The sequence below is a fragment of the Microtus oregoni genome, unplaced genomic scaffold (genome assembly GCF_018167655.1).
Source record: "Microtus oregoni isolate MIOR12 unplaced genomic scaffold, Mior012 000074F_000, whole genome shotgun sequence".
In the NCBI taxonomy this organism is placed as follows: domain Eukaryota; kingdom Metazoa; phylum Chordata; class Mammalia; order Rodentia; family Cricetidae; genus Microtus; species Microtus oregoni.
Genome location: NW_024543987.1, coordinates 799,124 through 817,785, shown reverse-complemented (window position 1 = coordinate 817,785; position 18,662 = coordinate 799,124). Strand labels below are relative to the sequence as shown.

Below are 18,662 nucleotides of genomic sequence, written 5' to 3'. Positions count from 1 at the left end.
AATCTCCTCCGGTCTCGAGGAGTCTCGCGGCATTTCCCCGGGAGTGAGCAGAGTATCGGTGGATAGGGGGCGACCGCGGCGGAACTCGGACGGGGCAGAGCGGACAGGGAGGGGGGCCACGGAGCCCCGCCGCCAGCGGACGCGCCCCGGAGTCAGGCCAGACGCTGCCTGGGCCCCGCCCCTCGGCCCCGCCCCCGCCTGCAGCCGCGCCTCTCCGAAGGGCGGAGCTGCGGAGCCTCGCATCTGCGAGGAGGAGGGGAGAGCAGGCTCTGAGCCGGCCGCCTTGCACTGGGCAGGGCGGTGATTTTTTTTTTTTTTTTTCTTTTTCGCAATTTCCACTCTCGGAGAGCAGGAAACCCGGAGCAGCCGGGCGCAGCGGGGCCGCGATGCAGCAGCAGCAGCAGCAGCAGGAGTCGCCCCAGGGCAGCAGCGGCAGCGGCAGCAGAGGCAGCAGCGGGCAGCGCTGAGCCTCTACCACCGTTACTGAGGAAGAAGCCGACCCCCAGCTGCAGCCGCGTCCCAACGCCCGTGTCCCCGATCCCCGCGCCGCGACCTCGGCGCTCCGAATCCCACGCCCGGTTCCGCCAACTTTAACGCTGCTTCGGCGGCTCTGCCCGGCTTGGCGCCAATGGGTGAGTGCTGGGGCTGCTCAACCCTGTGTGTAGGGTCGGCGCGCCCATCCCGGGACCGCGGACCCGGGGAGGGCGCTCCGGAGCCGGGTCCGGAGAGTGACACCGCGCTGGGCGCCCTCCCTCGCCTTGCGCACCCCGATTCACTCTCACTTGCTTTAGTGTCCCTGCGGAGCCCGCGCGCGCGGCAGGGACAGGAACCCGAGGGGGCCTGGGCAGAGAATCGCGGGGGTTGGCTCCGGGGCTGCTTGGGTTGAGGGATGCAGGGGGTGTGGTTGGCTTTTTCGGGTGGGCGGGGAGAGTTTTGTCTTTGCCATTTTTCTTACCCAAGCGCACCCTCCCTTGCGCTGCGGACGCGGGTACCTGGATTTAGTGGGTCCCGGCCCTCTGCAGGGTTCTTGGGGTTCTTGGTGCCTGTCTGGCCCGGGCTGAGAAGGACCTAGAATCTCGGGGTCTTTGGGGGAGGGTTAGATTGCCCTTATTGCCGGCTGATGGGGTGATGGGAGGTTAGGAAACGCCCCAGTACGGGGCCTGGTGGGCTGGCTGTCCCAGGGTCCTGAGCTCTTCCTGCAACCCCCGCGTGTGCTTCCAGCTCTCACTCTCTCTGTCTTCTCCCAGTCTGGCCCTCTCTCCACTCTGAGGTCCTCAAAGGCTACTTCCCATGTCCTCCTCTAAGTCTGCAGGGCCGGGAACTGGAAATAGTGATCCAGTTTTTGATTTACCTAGAAAACATAATTTCCATGTAGGCAGCTAGCATTAGGTCTTCTGGGTCCCATTTACTATAGACCTGACGGTGTGGGACCCACCTTACTGCCCAGAGGAACCAACACTTTATTGAGCAAAGGACTTGTGATTGTCTGGTCTCTATTAAACGTTTGGTTTACCTAAGTCTTGCTGATAGCCAGCCAGCTTTTTGTGCCTCTAGCAGCTTATTTTTGGGTGTTTCTAGGCCAAGGATAGCAGGCTGCACATTATAATAAATCGTCATAAAGTGAGACTTTTCTGTATTCAGGTAATAGGATATTGGTACACCAGCCAGAAAGGGTAGGCAGGAGTCGCAGGATGCTCATACATACACAAGCACTGAAGGAGACGTCCAACCCAGTAAGTTGTTGGTCAGTGAAGTTCAATTCCCATTTGTGATTGTTTTCTAAAATGCCTTTCCCTTTTCCAAAGTGGTAGTGATCTGGTGGCCTCTCAACTTACGTGTCACTTTTTTCCCAGAGCCCTTTTCTGATGTGATGTCATACCACTCCAGGTCTAAATGAATTCCTTTTTCATACGACACTTTTTCCCACCGCAGTATTACCTATTTATCTCCTCTACCTGGGCTCAGTCACCATTGGGATGGCATTGGATTGTATGGTGCTGCTCACAATGGGTTTCTTTGATGTTTGGTGCAGATTAGGCTCTAAATCAATATTGAGTGGATGGACCGAACCCTCCTACTCCATGGAAGACACGACAATTCATACTCTTGTTTTGCTTTGCCTTAAGATGAATGAATGAGTCCAATGGCCAAAGTAAATGCCTTTAAACCCTTATAGGTCACTTTGGAATGCCCTGCTTTCTCCCAACACGATAAGAAATGTTGTTGGGATGACCTTTCATTTGGGGTGGGTTACTGAAAGAGTTCTATACAAAAGGAAGTTGTCAGTTTGCCTGGGCAGGCTTTGCTGTGTAGGTCTCAATGGAAAGAGGATGGCGTCTCCTTTAAGAAGCAGCAGACCTGTTTATCACTGAGATCTAAACTGTTTGCATTCTTTAGACTCTCTTAAGAAAATGAGAGAGTGCTTCTGCAATTTATAGCCCTTTCCAGTATCATTTTAAAATTGTAGCCATTATGCAGCAATCAATTATTATTTATTTCAGGAGTTCATACACAGAGGCACCAAGAGCAAAATGAATGCCATTTAATTCATTACAATGTGCCTAAGTGGAATTTAAGGTGTTTGTAGTCATTTGTGAGGAAAAATCACCTGCTGTTTTCTAAAGAGTCCTTAGTGGTATATTTGCAATGAAGTACAGATATTTAATAGTTGATTCTATTTGTTTTCTAATAGAAAGACCTAGTGGTGCTAGGATTCTGTGCAAGGTGGCACAAGAAAACACACACACCCACACACACACTCCCTTTCTCCAAATCTCTCTGGTTTTCAGAAGATTTAGCTCATTTACCACTCTGATAATCTTGCTTGGCCTGATGATTTTTCTGTTGATGAGTAACATAATCAAATCATATCATGTAGTCCATGATCTGAACACTAACTGAAAGTCACGAAATCCCGAACCCTGAAATGAAGCTGGCTAGTTATGCAGTGGTCTCTTACAAAACACTATGAACCTCCTGGGAGGGGCCTATGGTGCCAGACACAGGGAAAGCCTCTTCTAATTAGAGCAGTGCAAGTACTGTGACCCAAATCTGGGAGTAGTGAAGGGTTTGCAAGCCAAGCAAGTGACTTACATTGAAGGATTTCCAGAGTAACAGCAAAGTTTGGGCAGCTTGGGGCAATGCTGTGTCAGTGGTTGACCATGCTGAATGAAAGCTAAAATCAATACAACGCAATACCTTCTACAAACACATCTTGAGTTAAATATGGAAGGAAGGGCTCTCTCCTTTGTTTTGCAGAGTCCATTGCTGTTGCAGAGACCTGGTTGTTTCCTATTCTACTCCTCCAGTTACCTTTGCATTACTCATATCTATTGAAAATGCTCATGCTTGTAATTTCTTAAAGTATGCTACCCGCAGTGATAAGTATTTGTCCTCCTAGAGTCCATCTCATTATGTATTTATTTCCTGCTTTGTGCCAGGAAACAGGTGTGCGTTACATTTAGACTGACCCACTTAAACTTCTCAGTTTAGTGAAGGGTGTGTGTGCAAGGGATGTGGCAGTGTGTGAATAGACGCTATAGTGAGCGTCCTGAAAGATGAGAAGAGGAATCTCGTGTAGGTTGGAGAGCAGGTGAGGATGATGTCTTTGAGGAGAGTGTGAGTCACCCACCCTCCCTGGGAACACACCCGAGATTTAACAAGCTGAGTTTTCTTCTTGCACACCATGAGGACCATGGGGCCTCTGAGCAACGGGGTGTAAGAGAGGCGGACTTAGGGGCTTTGTGTCTGTGTCAGGTGGTTCGGGGAGCATTTGAAGGAGCCAGACATTGTTCTGGCTTGGAGGCTGCCAGAGCTACTTCTGGGATTGACTATTTTAACAAATGTTCTCTGGAAGAGGGAAAAATTGGAGCCAGGCAAAATCTGGAGTTGGCATAAAAGCAGCAGATACTCACATTAGCAAGACTAGGGGATGGCTGCTCGCATTTATGGTTTGGACAAAGTTCATGTTTTGTCTGTGTTCACACATGATTACGGGGTGGCTTTGTGTCTTGTCCTGTTCTGATCACAGACTGGCCGTGCCTGATGCTGCTGCCCTGAGGGATGTGGCGCCCAGCCAGATTCCCAGTAGTAGGATCCCCTTTTCTGCTCCTCAAAGTTGACTGGAGGTGGTGGGTGGGGAGCAAGGCTTCTGTTTTTTATTTTATTTTTTATTTTAAGGACATGTTCCACGACTACTACTTTAATATCAGCTAGCTTTAGTCTTGGGCTTTTGTTCAATATTGAGAGAAATGAGCAACTGGAAAGCTATACCAGGGAAATACATGGAGTAATCCAGTGCAGGCTGCTGAGAACAAAGAGATCAGGTGCTGTGTGAGAAAGAAAGAGCCCTGGCAAATACCAGAACCCTTTCTGTAGAGGAGAGCTACTGACAGTGGTTTGCAGAGGGCCGTACCTTGGGATCACTTGAGAGACAGAAATTCTTCAGTCGTATCTCAACAGACCTACAAAATCAGGAACCTTGGACAGTGGGGTTCAGCAATCAGCACTTGAATAAGTCCTCTAGGAGGTTCTTTTTTAATTTTTAACTTTTCAAGCACACAGACACATGCACCGTGATGTGCTCATGGTGGTTAGAGGATAGCTCGTGGGAACCGGTTCTCTCATTCCATCTTGTGGGTACCAAGGATAGAGTTCAGGTGGTTGTAGTTTTCAGCAAGTCCCTTTACCTGCTGAACCATGTGGTTCTGATGCATGGTCAAGTACACAAGCTTCTTGCCTTTTCAGTGATGCTCCTGGCTCGTTGGAGTGCTTGAGGTACCCTGTTCCTAACAAGATGTTCTGGGCATTAGGCTGTGCACATCTGGGCTTCTGAGAAACAGCAGTGTTCTTCCTCCCATACTTGTATTAAGTACACCTTTTCCTTGTTTCTCCTGGATCATTGGGCATTCATAACTAATCCCTTTCTTCCTCCTTGAAGGTTCTATCTTTGTTTTTAAACTTTATAGTTTTAAAAAACATATATCCCCCTGTATTTGCGCATTGAAAACTTAATCCCCCAATTAATGTTAATGATATTTGGAGTTGAAGCTTTTGGGAGGCAAGTAGTGTTGGATGAGGTAATGAGAGTGAGCCTCCATGATAGAATTAGTGGCTTTATAGGAACAGGAAGAAACCTGTTTTGATATCCTCCACCATGGTATGGAACAACAGAGCAGCCCTTAATTGGACCAGGCAAACACCAATGCCCTGTGCCTGGACTTACTGACCTCCCAGGGTATTTGGTTAGAGCAAGGGAGAGCAGACTCAGACACCTCCTTTATAGTTCCGCTTTGCATTTGTTGGTCTTATCTTTGTTCTTGAGACATAGAGCCTACACCTTTGAGGATGACCGTCTCTGGCACTGCCCCGATGGCCACTGTAACTCATGAACAGTCTGCCTCCTGTTCACAAAACACACAGACACAGTCCTCAGAATCTTTGAATTGATTTGAATTAACTTTTGAGTCTGCGAAGACTGGAACCCCATTTCTTGGCTTCTTAGACACCCTATTTACTTACTCCCAGTTTCCCCTACTACTCTTGCCGTCTCTAGTTGAGCCCTAAGTATCTCTGGAATGGGCCCCATGTGCCTGCCCTCTGAGAAATGCCTTAGAGCAGTGATTCTCAACCTGTGGGTCACTGACTACTTGGGGTCACATATAAGCTCTCCTGCATATCTGCACTATGATTTTGTTTACACATTCCAATTACAATTCATAACAGTAGCAAAATTACAGTTATAAATAGCAATGAAATAGTTTTATGGCCGGTAGAGAACCGCTGCCATAGAGAATCTCCTGAAGCTTGGTAGCCACTCCAGACCTTCTCTTTTCACATGTGTTCAGTCTTCTGAGTGGAGGCCCATACAGCTCCTTCCCTGGGGAGTGCATGCAACTCTTGTATGCTTTGTAGTTGTCCTGTATGAGTTTCCTGTTGCCGCTGTAACAGATAAATACAAAGTTAGTGGTTTAATACAGCAGGTCCAAAGTTCAAAGTAAGTTTTCTAGGGTCACTATCAGTGTGGGAAGGGCTGCCTTCTTTCTGGAGGATTTTGCTCATCCTGTCCAGCTTCTCTGGGCTCTTGCATTTCCTTGGTTCCTAACTGCATCTTTCCTGCCTCTGCTTTCCTATTCTCACATCTGTCTTAATCTCTCCTCCTATCTATTACAAAGACTTATTTATTGACCCACTTGAGAATCAGGAAACCCTCTACTTAAGAGCTTTAACTTTACGAGTCCCACATTCTGAGGATTAGGACATGGAGGTTCTTGAGGAGCCCATTATGTAGCCTCTATACCCTTCATTCATCTCGTGAAGACCACTCCAAAGATTACTGGACAATATTTCATCTTGTATGAAGTCTGTCATCTCCAACTGGGTATCCCCCACCTCCACTGCCCTGGCTCACTGCCAGGCATACAGCAAGTGCCATATGCTAATGACTGAGTAACCCTCTCCCCCAAGTGTAGTTACTACTTGTAATGCCTGAGACTGTGGACTGCCAGCAGTGTGTGCGTGTGTATGTGCAGTTCTCTGCATACCCCCACCCCGCCTGGGGGCAAATTAGGTTGGCAAGGTCTGTTCGTGACAGCTCCTGGTGGCCTAAAGAGTAACACTTTACGTGTCCCGTGGCTTGGGTGAAGAACTACAAGTTTCAAGACAGACACTTCTTCCTCGCTCTGGTCGTCATTTCTCAGTCTCTGGAATCGAAATGCTAGACTATTCTGTCTTGTCAGGCCTATTCCACTTGCTGATGAGGCCGAGGCTCACGGAGTTATAGTGTGTGGTCCCTAGGAGCAACCGATGACTCCAAAATTGAGGAGACAGCAACACCCAACTTCTAGGTTCTCTTTCAATGTCAAGATTCCACTTCTCTAGTGGTTCTTGTTGTAGCCTCTTCAGCAGGGAAGGTGTGTGAGTGTGGGCGTGTGTGTGTGTTTATTGTACTTGGGATTAAACCCAGAGCTTCAGGCTTGCTAGACAAGGGCTCTACCACTGCACTACACCTCTAGCTTTGAGACAGTTTCACTATATAGTCCAGGCTGGCCTGGAACTTGTTATTTCTTCAAGATTTGGTTTGAGTTCTCCACTTTCCTAGCGCTGGGATTACAGGCCTGGACTACAACACCTGGTTCCCAGTCTGTTTTTAAAAGACAGCTTTATTGAGCTATACCATGGGGTTTCCTGGTGTTTGATATAATACATCACTATGTTTTAAATCTGTGTAAATGTATGTAAGAAACTTTACTATTTTATGTTTGCAATTTGGTAATATGAAATCATATTCATGGTGCTCTGCAGCCATCACCACTCCCCAGCATTAGAACTGTTTAAGTCACTCCTCTAATGTGAAGCTCACAGTCCCAGGCTCCCGGGCCTGCTAGGTACTTTAGAGAAAACTTGAAAGCCCAGCGCACCCAGTTGAGATTTCCTAAGGAATACCAGAAAAAGGAAGCATGGTTTTGTTTTGAAAATGTTTTGGCCCTTGTTTCCTCTGGAAGACACTTCATCTTGCTTATCCTCCAGGAACCTTCCCTAGTTACATCCCTGTCATCTCAGGACAGACATTTGGGTGTATTTTGACATCCAGAAGCAGTTGGCATGACTTGCTTGGGTAGTTGCTTCCTTAGGAATCGCTGGAATTTCTTGAGAATGCCTGGATTCTGAAGAAAACATTGCAATGCCAAACTGATGCCTAGATTTTACACAGGGTTGATGGCAGTCAATAGTTTTGTCCCTGAAATTCCTTCCCATAGCAAAAGGTCACCGGTTGATGGTGAGCACTTGTTTTCCAACTTGATCCTTGTGCTGTGTAGATACTTATCTTTTGGGCAGCTCTGTCTTTTTCATCAAGGGATACTTAAACTAAACAGACTGTAGCCAGTGGCTTTTACCTCAGTGATAAACCATGCTTATATTTAGTCTTAGGAGGAAAAGCAGTAATAATAAAACTCATGCGCTATTTGTTGAGTGTTGAGTTGGCAAGCAAAGGTCTTTGCTTACTTTTTCCTTCTAGTGGCCTGGAAGGTGGTGGAGCCACCCCAGGAGGCCAGTCTGTCCCCAGGTGCAGGGACAGAGAGGCAAGGAGAGGCACTTCTTACTACTCACCCCACCATCTTGGAGTATATACATACTATAAATATTTTGATGCTCATTCATTACCCATTTTGCATAGCAAATTCATCTCTTTGAGTGCTGTAGAACAGTATGTATAGACAATTGAAATCACCATCTCCTTAAACTTGAGCTCCTTCTACAGGGTGAGTTTCAGGACAGCCAGGGCTACACAGAGAAATTCAGTCTCAAAAAACCACCCCCCAAAAAGCAAACCCCCAAACCCTAAAACCAACCAACCAACAAACTAACAACAACAACTACAACAAAACCCTTCAGTTCCTTAAGTTATGGCATGTAAACACCAACTCTTGTGTTTTTGCTGGATTTTTTTTCTAGACAGCATCTGATCCCTTGCAACTAGAGTTACAGATGGTTGTGAACTGCTGTGTGGCTGCTGGGAACTGAACTTGGATCCTCTGAAAGAGCAACCTCTTAGCTGCTGAGCCATCTCTCCAGCCCAACTTAATATTATTTTTAAAGCTAGATTTTAGAATAGATTACTTATTCACAATATTCAGAATGCTAAAGGAAAAATAATAAGGTAGCTAAAGGCTTTTTTGGTTGTGGTGGTATGAACGTAATTTGAGGAGAACCTTGGTACATGAGACACTCAAGAAAACAAAAACGAAAGTCTCTCTTTCCCATTCATGACTCCGGATAGGCTGTGACCCTTCTCATTGTCTCTTGGTGGTTTGTTTTTGGAGTTTTCTTTCGCAGGAGGTTTCATGCGATGGATAGGTAGTATCTTCATTTTCCCCCTCATTTTTTAACGTCGTAGTTGATGGATGATGAGTACATTTCTATTGCATTTGTGGTTTTTGCTCACTGGGGCTGTGCTGTGCAATTCTGTGGCTGAGTCCTCTTGTTCATTCATCTGTCTTTGCTGTGGTAGGGATGGAACCAGGACGTCGCATATGCTGCCCAAGTCAGCTGCACCCCAGCTTCCCCACCCTCTTTGACAGGACATGTGACTTTGGCAAAATTTCTCTGAGAGACTGTTATAATCTGAAATCTTAACTGGCCAGTGCTCTTAACTGATAGAAACGCCATCCTGATTCTCAGCTGCTCTAGGGCTAAGGTGTTAGCTGAGTTAAGAGCTGTCTTTCCTCTTTCACTGGGCATGAGTGAGTGTGTGTGTGGTGCGTGTGTATACATCCGGAGCCCGCTCATCTGAAAAACACAACATTTATCCTCAGTTACAGGGTACTTTCATGCAAGCCAAGGATACCTGCTGAAGGAGAGCTGGGAACTGAGGTTGGTCCAGCCAGCAGGACAATGGCTGTCTCTCCTTGTCCGCATTCTCACTATGCATCGTGTTCACAGAGCATACTGCAGTTTCCATGTGCACATTTGCTTTGTTCTCAGTTCCAGATTCCTCTTGTGAACTCCAAGCCCACTGGAGTCAGAATCCATCCCTCCACAGAGGTGGCTGCTCCCCAGCCACAAGGAGACAGTGAGGCCAGTACCTAGTTCTAATCGTCTTGTAAAATTTAAGGGGGCCAACTTGGTGGCAGACGCATGACAGACACTGGGGGTGGCAGGGTACATTGATGGCCCTGAAGTCCTGCCTTGCAGAACAGTATCCAGTGTGATGATGGGCTTGTGGGGCTGCCTTTGGGACAGACACACAGAGAATGCTTCAAGTCATCAGCTGGAATATCAGGGCGTGCCGTGGGTCTGTTTGTGCTGTCTTTGTCTTAACACAGGGGCTAATGATGAGAGGCAGTGTGGCCTCTCCTGTATAGAGGGTCATACTCTTGAATCGTGTGTGTGTGTGTGTGTGTGTGTGTGTGTGTGTGTGTGTGTGTGTATTCCCCCTTTGAGAGCCTGTATTGTTTAATGGAGTTCAGTTTTCTGGTTTTGAGTTGGTGGCCCGTAAAAAGCATTTGGAGGCACTTGCCTGGGTTGGTGATAACACTTCATGGGGGAAGGGTACAGTTGTGACATCGTCTGGTTTGTTTTAGGGAACCTGTGGGTTTTTAAATGGAGGAAGAGATGAAGCAGTTGTGAAAAACAGCCATAGCCTCCTGGGTTAACCCCTGGGGCTGCTATGAGTTGAGGGAAGGGAACAAGGGACTCTCCCATCTTGCTTCCCTCTGGCTGTCTGCTTCTCCCTCTCTCCTGCCTTCTTCCCTACACCTCCCCACTTTCTCTGTTTCTTCACCTCCTCTCATCCCCCATATCTTTCTCCTTCCTCACTTCCTGGCCTCTTCCAGCACCCTCACATTCTGTCTTCCTCCATTATTTTTAAATAAAAATCTAGATCCTTTTTTTCCTCATCTCCCCTCCTTCTTTCTCTCTGTCCCCTAGCCCCCCACTCTGTCCCTTAGCCCCCCCCCCCGCTCTGTCTCTAGCCCCCCTGCTCTGTCCCTAGTCCCCGCTCTGTCCTAGCCCACCCCCCCCCCGCTCTGTCCCCTAGCCCCCCTTCCTGCTCTGTCCCCTATTCCCCTCACTGTCCGTCTGACTTCCCACCCCATCCACCCTGACCCCTTCCTCTATCCTGGGCATCCTCTCACCCTTCTCTCTCTTTGTGTCCAGCTTCCCCACCCTTCTCCTTCACTCTGGCCCCCTTCCTCTCTGGTCTATAGCCCTATCTCCTACATCCCTTTTGCTCCATGTCTCCCCTTCCCTCATTCTTGAGACAGGTTTTTACTTTTTGTCCCAGGTTGGCCTGGACCTCACAGTACTTCTGCCTCAGTTTCCCAAATGCTAGCATTACAGGATCCCAGCTGTCTACCCCGGATTCTTCCTCTAACCCAGCTCTCTTCCTTGAAACCCTTCTCTCTTCCCCATCCCCCCAACCCATTTGTCTCCTACACCCCCACCTCTCTGACATCCTGTTTTTTCCTTTAAACCATCTCCCATAGAGGATTCAGATGTGCCTCAGATTTTCAAAGGTACTATTATCTCTTTTTTTTTCGTTCAGTCTTAGAGCCAATAAAAATATTGTTTATCTCTGTGGTCTAAAGTTAAGCTGGCCATGTGCGGGGGGGGGAAGGTTGAAGGGGGGGATGTGTCCTCTCCCTAGGGAAGAGGAAGCTTGGGGAGCATCCACTCTTTGCCTCTACAGACAGGCCTCCTCAAAGGGCAGGAAGAGTTAGGGAGGGGGGACTAGGGTGAGGAGGCTTTTCCCAGGGGACAGTCAGCCAGCTGGGAGTCTAGGGGAACAGGGAGGTGCTGGCTGTCAGGGCTTTCTCAGCGGGGTGTAGAGGGCTTCATCTATTGAGGGCCTGGGAGAGTCTAGGGCAGTGGTTTTATTCTGGCTCCAGTGTTAGCTAGCTTTAAAGAATTTTTGTTTATAAGCACATAATGTTTATATGCAGAAATTAGAAAATAACAGGAGAACTTCAATTAACCACCCATACAGTTCTTAATACAACCCCTATCATTTTATTTTGATATTTTTATTTAAAATATTTATTTTTTTTGTCAACAGGGGAGGTGTCCGTGTGTGTCTGTGTATGCCAGATGACAAACTTGGGTGCCAGTTCTCACTTTGCACCTTGCTTTTGAGGCAGGCTATCTCTTTGCTGCTGTGCTGTGCTCTCCACATTTGCTGCCCTTTGAGGATTCTCCTGTCTCCACCTCCCATCTTGCCACAGGATTCTAGACACATGTCACTGAGTCTGGCTTTGACATGGCTTCTGGAGATCCAAACTCAGGTTGTCATGCTTGCTCAGTGAGGACTCCTACCTGCTGAGCCATATCTCAAGCACAGCAAGTATATTTCTTTTGGGGATTTTTAGCATATGATTATGGATATGTTTACATGATATGTACACACACACATACATATTCATGTTTTCATTTAATTTCATAGTAATCTTCTAAGCTGATGTTTTTAGTAGCTGAATAGTTGCACTCATGCATCTTAATTTCTCCATCATTTAGCATTTAGTTTGCTTCCATTATCTTTGTATTATGAGGATGTAATATTGTCCCCCTTTTAAGATTTGTGTTTATTTTTTAGTTACTTAGTTACGTGTCTGTCTATCTATGGGTGGGTGTGTGCATACGTGTGCAGATGCCTGTGGAGGCCAGAAGAGGGTATTGGATCACCTGAAGCTAGAGTTATGGGAAGTTCTGGGCCACCTGACATGGGGGCTGTGGAAAGGAACTCAAATCCTCTACAAAAGCAGCAAAGACAACGACAGAAATCTCTCCAGCCTCCATATTTCCCCTTTTTCCCCTTAAGGAAATGAAGTGGTAGGCAGCGGAGCACTTTTTATCTGTGTCCTGTGTGCAAGGACTTCTCAGCAATTGGAAGGGGCTCTGTGCATGAGAATGAGAATGGCTTCCTTCGGTCTTGGGAGTTTTATCACCTGTGGCCTGGGAGGAGCCTTACCCGCTTATGTTTTCTTACAGTTTTGCTTCAACAACTTGTTTGACTTAAAGTGGGGAGGGGAGAAAAGAATTGTGCCATGCCTCTAAAGGAAGTAGTGGCTGAGGCTTTCCTGTCCCCACACCATTGTACCATCTGCAGAGATTACCCACGGCTCTTACCCAGTGCAAACTGAAACTCCCTGGGGGTTTGCTTTCATCCCCATCTCTTTCTTTCTCCTTCCCTTCCTCCTTTGACTTTCACCACCTGACTGATGTTTGCAGGAACTTTCTTCCCCAGAACCACAGAGCTTTGTGTCATCATCCATGATATAATTATGATTGATACGTTATGCTCAAAGGTGGGCGTGGTGGTGCGCACACCTGGAATCCCAGCACTCAGGAGGCAGAGGCAGGAAGATCACAAGTTCTATGACAACTTGACATACACAGTGAGACCTAACCCCGTTCAAGAAAAGAAAAAAAAAGTTCAATAGGTGTGGGTGTGGGTCCAGCTTCAGCAGGGACTACAAAATGAGACCCAGTCCCAAAGATAATTCACACACAAACAGAAAGCTTCAGTATCTTCAATCTTCAAAAAGCATCAAGCTGAGTGACTATAACTACCAGAACCCAGTCTGGAGACCCACCTCAAAATCTTTCTCATTTCATGCATTTTACTAATGGACAACCTTATGTAAAGAATTTTTTTTCCTTAGCCAAGTATCCACTAAATGTCAGCTTGCATACTTGGTAAAAACATAGTTGACTATCTATGATGGCCTCCTAGGGGCAGGTTTCTGTGAAAGTTATGAAATTCACAGTTGGTAAAAAGCAATAGTATCTAGTGTGTTTATGTTACCTTACCAGATTCTAACTATAACTTGTGAATTTGTTGGGTAAACAGAGTAGTTAACTTGGTACTGTTGTATATTGGGATTCATGAACATATCCAAATGTTTATTGGGTGGTTGTTAAGTGTAAGATCTGGAACATAGTGACTGGAAGACAGCTGAAGTCTCACCCACGGCCATAGTTTGCTTAACTTTCCTTTTCCTCATTGGGTGGAGAGTGTGGTGTGGTCATTTCTGGAATCATACAAACAGTGGTTGAAGCAGAAGACCTCTGAGCAAATTCTGCTTATCCAGAAAGAAGGAAAAGTGTCCATTTCGGAAAAGCCCACCATATTTGAAGACAGTTTTTTGAGCTTTAAAGAAACTTCTGGTAGCTGCTGGCCACCCCCCTCCTCGCCCAGTTGGAGATTCAGAGACTCAAAATAGATTTGCTCAAATGACTAATGTTGAAGTTCCCCTCACAAGGGAACTATTTCCTATGAACCCCTGTTTTGCCTTAAACTTTTGAATGTTTATTAGCATTTATTTATTTTTATCGTGGTAAGTTATACAAAGCATAAACTTACTCTTTTTGGGTAATGGGAAGATGGCTTTAGCAGGTGAAAATGCTTAGCCACATGACCCTGATGTGCAAGATCAATTCCCAGAACTCACATGAAACCATCCAGATGTGGTGGTGTGTATCTGAAGTCTCAGCACTCCTAGGGGAGATGGGAGGTGGAACCAGGAGAACAGCCTAGTGCCTCTCCAGCTGGCTAGCCTGGAGTACTCGGGACTCAGCAGAAACAAGAGGGAGCCTACCTGAAAGTTGTTCACCACCGCATATGCACTGTGACATATACATGTAACACACATACTCAGTTTCCACGCCTGAAGCTCAGCGTTGTTAAGAACATTCCCATTGTGGTGTACCACCATCACCATTCATCCTTCCATCTTTCTGAGGTGAAACTCTTCCGGTCCTCCTGGCAGCTGGAATCCTACTCCCAGTCTCCGTGAATTTACTTCTATGTCCCTCATACAGATGGGATCATGCCGTGAGTTCACTTATTCTTTTGTGACCGTCTGGCTTATTTCATTCAGCATATTATCTCCAAGGTTCATCCATCTGGTAGCATGTGTCAGAATTTCCTTTTTAATTGCTTTAAACTATATAATAATAATGTTACTTGAAAATGCAGGCATTTAACTACAGACAAACTGTTTTTGCTTTTAGCTCATTTACAAGTATAAACCTGAAATGAATTCACAAATTAAGCATAAATTAGGCTGCCGAAGTTCAAATCAATACAGACAGAGGCGAGATGGTGTTTCAGAGATGTCGGCTCTGTGACAGGTGCTTAGTGGAGTCTTTTGTGCGTACCTGTGCCTCCCATTTTTTCTTCTGTGTTCCAACCGCAGGGAGAATCTATCCTTCATACGCTTCTCATAGGGGCCTTTTCACATGGTGCAAGGTATTAAAAATGATTCTGAATGTAGGTGGGATGCTTGACATCTTTTGGGCTACAGCAGGCATCCCTGTCAGTGTGTGATTGTGAACCCAGTCTTCTTTGGAGGAACTCACACAGTGCACGTGTGTTTGTTCTTTGTCTCTCTCTCTCTCTCTCTCTCTCTCTCTCTCTCTCTCTCTCTCTCTCTCTCTCTCTCTCTCTCTCTCTGACCTGGAAGGAATATCTACCAAGGGTCTTCTTAAAAAGCCTTCACTCCCTTTTTGGAGTAAGTTTTTTCTTATGGATCCCTTTGTAACATTTGTGTGGTTTTGCTTGGTTTTAGTTTGATAACTGGGGTTAAAACTGTAGACTTGAGACTTGCTTGTTGGGTCTACTTTTTCAGTTCGTTTATTTTTCCTTCCATTGTCTTGAGTATGCCACTGTGTGTTTGTCCTATGTCCAGCTAAATGACACATCACTTCCAGCGTCTTCTTATCACCATTCTTACAAATGCCTCTGGCACACATGTAAAGTACACACGTTTAAAAGTTGAAAAGTGATAGTAAGGAGTGGTTTTTGCTGGGTTTCAAGTTGTTGGAGTTCCAAAGCGTGTGTATCAAGCATTCGTTCTTAACCAACGGATGAAGAAAACATAAAGCAAAGGGTAAAATAAATGAACATTGAGTTTTAGAAGACAATGCCTAATGGATCTTCAAAGTGTATGTTTACAAAGTGTAAACATTTCTGCTGTTCCCATTCTCAACAGTATCTGCTCTCCCAGATGTATTCGGATATAAGCTCTTTCCCAGAGACCCCCAGGTATAGCCTTTTCTTCTCTATCAAGCCAATCACAAGACTGTTCAGGTGGCAAAACTGCTGCCCTCTGCAAGGTCGTGGGAACCAGACTCCTTCTCTGTTATCCACATAGTTGATGCTACCTCCGTAGCATCACCTAACCTGGCACCCCATGGCAGTGTACCTTTGTTAAGGAAGCTGCTGGTCGCATCGCTGTCAGCTATACCCATCAAGAACACCCCATGGCAAGAATGTGGTTCCAGTCTCAAAGGTAGCTAGCTCCACAAGTCTATGGAATGGTCATCTCCAGGGCGCCGGAGAGGTGACTCAGTGGTTAAGAGCACTAGCTGTTCTTCCAGAGGGCTGGAATTTGGTTCTAGCACCCACATTAGATGGCTCCAAACCACTTGTAACTACAGTTCCGGGGGATTCTATATTCTCTTCTGTCTTCTGCAGGCGCTTCTAAGTGAGCACACACATACACAGGACTAAAAGTAAAATTGAAAAAGAAAAGTAACCATCAGCTGGGCAACCATGTGCCAACAAAACCTGATTGTGAGGAGTGCTTGCTTCTGTTGCCATAACAAATTATGGCGGACTCAGAGGCTTTGAGCAATGCGGACTCATTCCATAGTTCTAGAGTTCAGAATGCCAAGGTAGGGATGATCCTCTTTTAGCCTTGCCAGCTTCAAGGGGCCACCTCCTGACATCACTCCAGCCTCTGCTTCCTTCATCCTGTCTCCTTTTCTGTCTCTTCTGCCTCTCTCTTTCATCTTTAAAATCCCCCACAATTACATCGGACCCACTCAGTCAATTGATAACATTCTTCCCACTTGAAGATCTGAGATTTAACCCACCTTCAAAGTCTCTTTTGCAGTGTTGAGTAACATACTCACAGGTACTGGGACTTGTGCTGTGGACAGATGTGAGGGCAGTGGTTATTCTGTGCGCCATTGTGGGAGCCAAGTGTTTTTATTTCTTAAAAAGAGGAAGGAGAAGATGGGGACTGGAGATAGTTATCAGTTTCTGCTGTATCATATGATCGTAGTTTTGGGAGCCTCATGGCTGTACATACATTTTTGCAGCATTATCAGAGCTGGTAAACTTGTTGAGGATAGGGTTTTGTTTTCCAGTAGTTCGTGACTCATAGAGTTGAAATGTCCTAATAGTCTCCCAAACAAACCATATTTTTGAGGTCTACATCATTTCTCACTAGTGACCAAAACTCTGTCAGTTTTGTTTTGCCACGTTCCAATTACTGTTCTATTCATGCTTTCTTGAGTGCTGGGGAGCCACTACCATCACAATGATTAGATGCTGTGATGTGTATTAAGATCTTGAAACATATTTAGTGCTCAAATATGTTAAAAATAGACAGAATCTGGGTGGGGAGATGGCTCAATCAGTAAAGAGCTTGCTGCACAAGCAAGAGTACTTGAGCTTGGATCCCTAGAATCCACATGGAGTCAAATGCGATAAAGCACTCCTGGAATTTCAGAGTGCCTATGGTGAGATGGAAAATGGGGACAGGAGGATCGCCCCAAGCTCGTGGACCAGCTATTCTAGCATATGCACCTGTCTCAAATGAAGTAGAGGTACCTGCATTTACATTAGGTGCGCACGCGCGCGCGCACACACACACACTCCCCTCATAGTAGCACCCTGAGGCCAGGGCCCTTTTGTGTGTGGTGACCCTTTATCAGACATTTGTGCACATAGTGGTTAGACTAAACAAACTCCTCTTTCCAAATGCCTTTTTAGCCTTCAGTCTGTGTGTTCATTTGTTTTGGGTGGAGAGCGCAGGGAGATACGCAAGCATTTTTTGGCATGTGCCATGGACCAGAAAGTTTCTGCACCCCCAGATTTATTCGTATGTTCATGTCCTAATCCCCAATATGGTCCTATTTGGAGATGGTGTCTTTAGGGGGATTAATTGCAGTTTCATTCATACTCCTTGAGGCAGCTGATTTCGAAATCTATTTTTTTTCGTTTGCCATTAATTGCTTTCTTCTGACAACAAAGAACTGAGTGAGTAATTAGTCACATGCACCCATTTTTATACCCATTAGGACAAACCCTCTGCGGCGATGACTTAGGATGTTCTAGGAGCCAACAGCACTCATGTGTCCTTTGCTGGCTCTAACAGTGCCTACCCACAGCTTCCCTGGGCTCTGCTGTCTTAGCCTGTTGGAGTCCCTTCTTGTTGTCCTTCATCCTCTCTTGGGAAATCTTAGTTTTCAGTCTGGAGCTCACAATTCTTGCTTAGGAAGCAGAAGAAAATAGCAAGTCTAACTAAAATAAGCGATGCTTGTGCAGTTAGGAGTTACGAATGGGAAGAGTTCACCAATTGGTGAAGAGCTATTTCCTTTTGAGGTGGCTTGTGAAACCTCTTCTTTACCTTTGTTTTACTTGGATTGCTGGAAGGTGGAAGAACAGAAGCCTCATTTGTAGCCGTTCCTAGTTCTGCTCCCTTCTCTCCTACCCTAACTCAGATGCTTTCTGAAGTATTCAAGACAGGATTCAAGACAGGTTAGTGCTGGGGGAAGAGCACAGGTTTGTGGGGAAACCCAGGTATTTCAAGGACTCCAACGCTCATGCTCTGTAGACATTAGTGCCCCACCCCTTAGTTTTTGGGTCATCATCACAGCCTTCAGATTCACATCTAGCTTGATTTGTTACCTATAATGGTGGGTGGCAAAAGAAAATTATTTGTTGAATGAGAAGAAACAATGTGAGTTTAAAGGCAGAGGATTTTTCCCCCAAACTAGGGGAGAACTCATCATTTAACGGAATGCCTTATTGGCTTCCGCTGGCCTGAAATGGCCACATGGTCAGAGGCATTTGAGAAAGCCGTCACGACCTGTAGTCCTCTCTACTGTTGGCCATGTTGTAAGGCACATTTACATATGTGGAAACAATTTTCTTTTTAACCATCTAAAAACATAGACACGGGAGGATTTTGACATCATGATAGAATTTATGACCGGTCCACTCGCCCTGTATGTATGGGAATCTTGTGGCCCCTTGACTACTCATTAACAGAAGCTTGTTTGGTGTTGGAGTTGCCTAGAAATAACCCATTTTGTCATCAGGCTCTTGTAAAGTGTGTACCATGTTGCTGGAGCAGCTGGCAGGCTTACTGGCT

At 46.1% G+C, this 18,662-nt stretch overlaps 1 protein-coding gene across 8 annotated transcripts in view; it reads left to right on the top strand.

The window, feature by feature from the left end:
• The first annotated feature begins 399 nt into the window (after positions 1-399).
• Positions 400-18,662, top strand: part of Sh3kbp1 (SH3 domain containing kinase binding protein 1) — a 317,007-nt gene continuing 298,744 nt past the window's right edge. For 3 of the 8 annotated variants that reach the window (XM_041642312.1, XM_041642309.1, XM_041642308.1), the window contains exon 1: positions 403-632. Coding sequence is in view for 7 of the 8 variants with exons in the window: in XM_041642309.1 (XP_041498243.1) it covers positions 629-632 (4 nt within the window). In the remaining variant the exon portion in view is untranslated. Of the gene's footprint in view, positions 633-18,662 lie in introns of all 8 variants that reach the window. The other 5 variants (XM_041642315.1, XM_041642313.1, XM_041642317.1 and 2 more) reach the window with 4 other exon arrangements.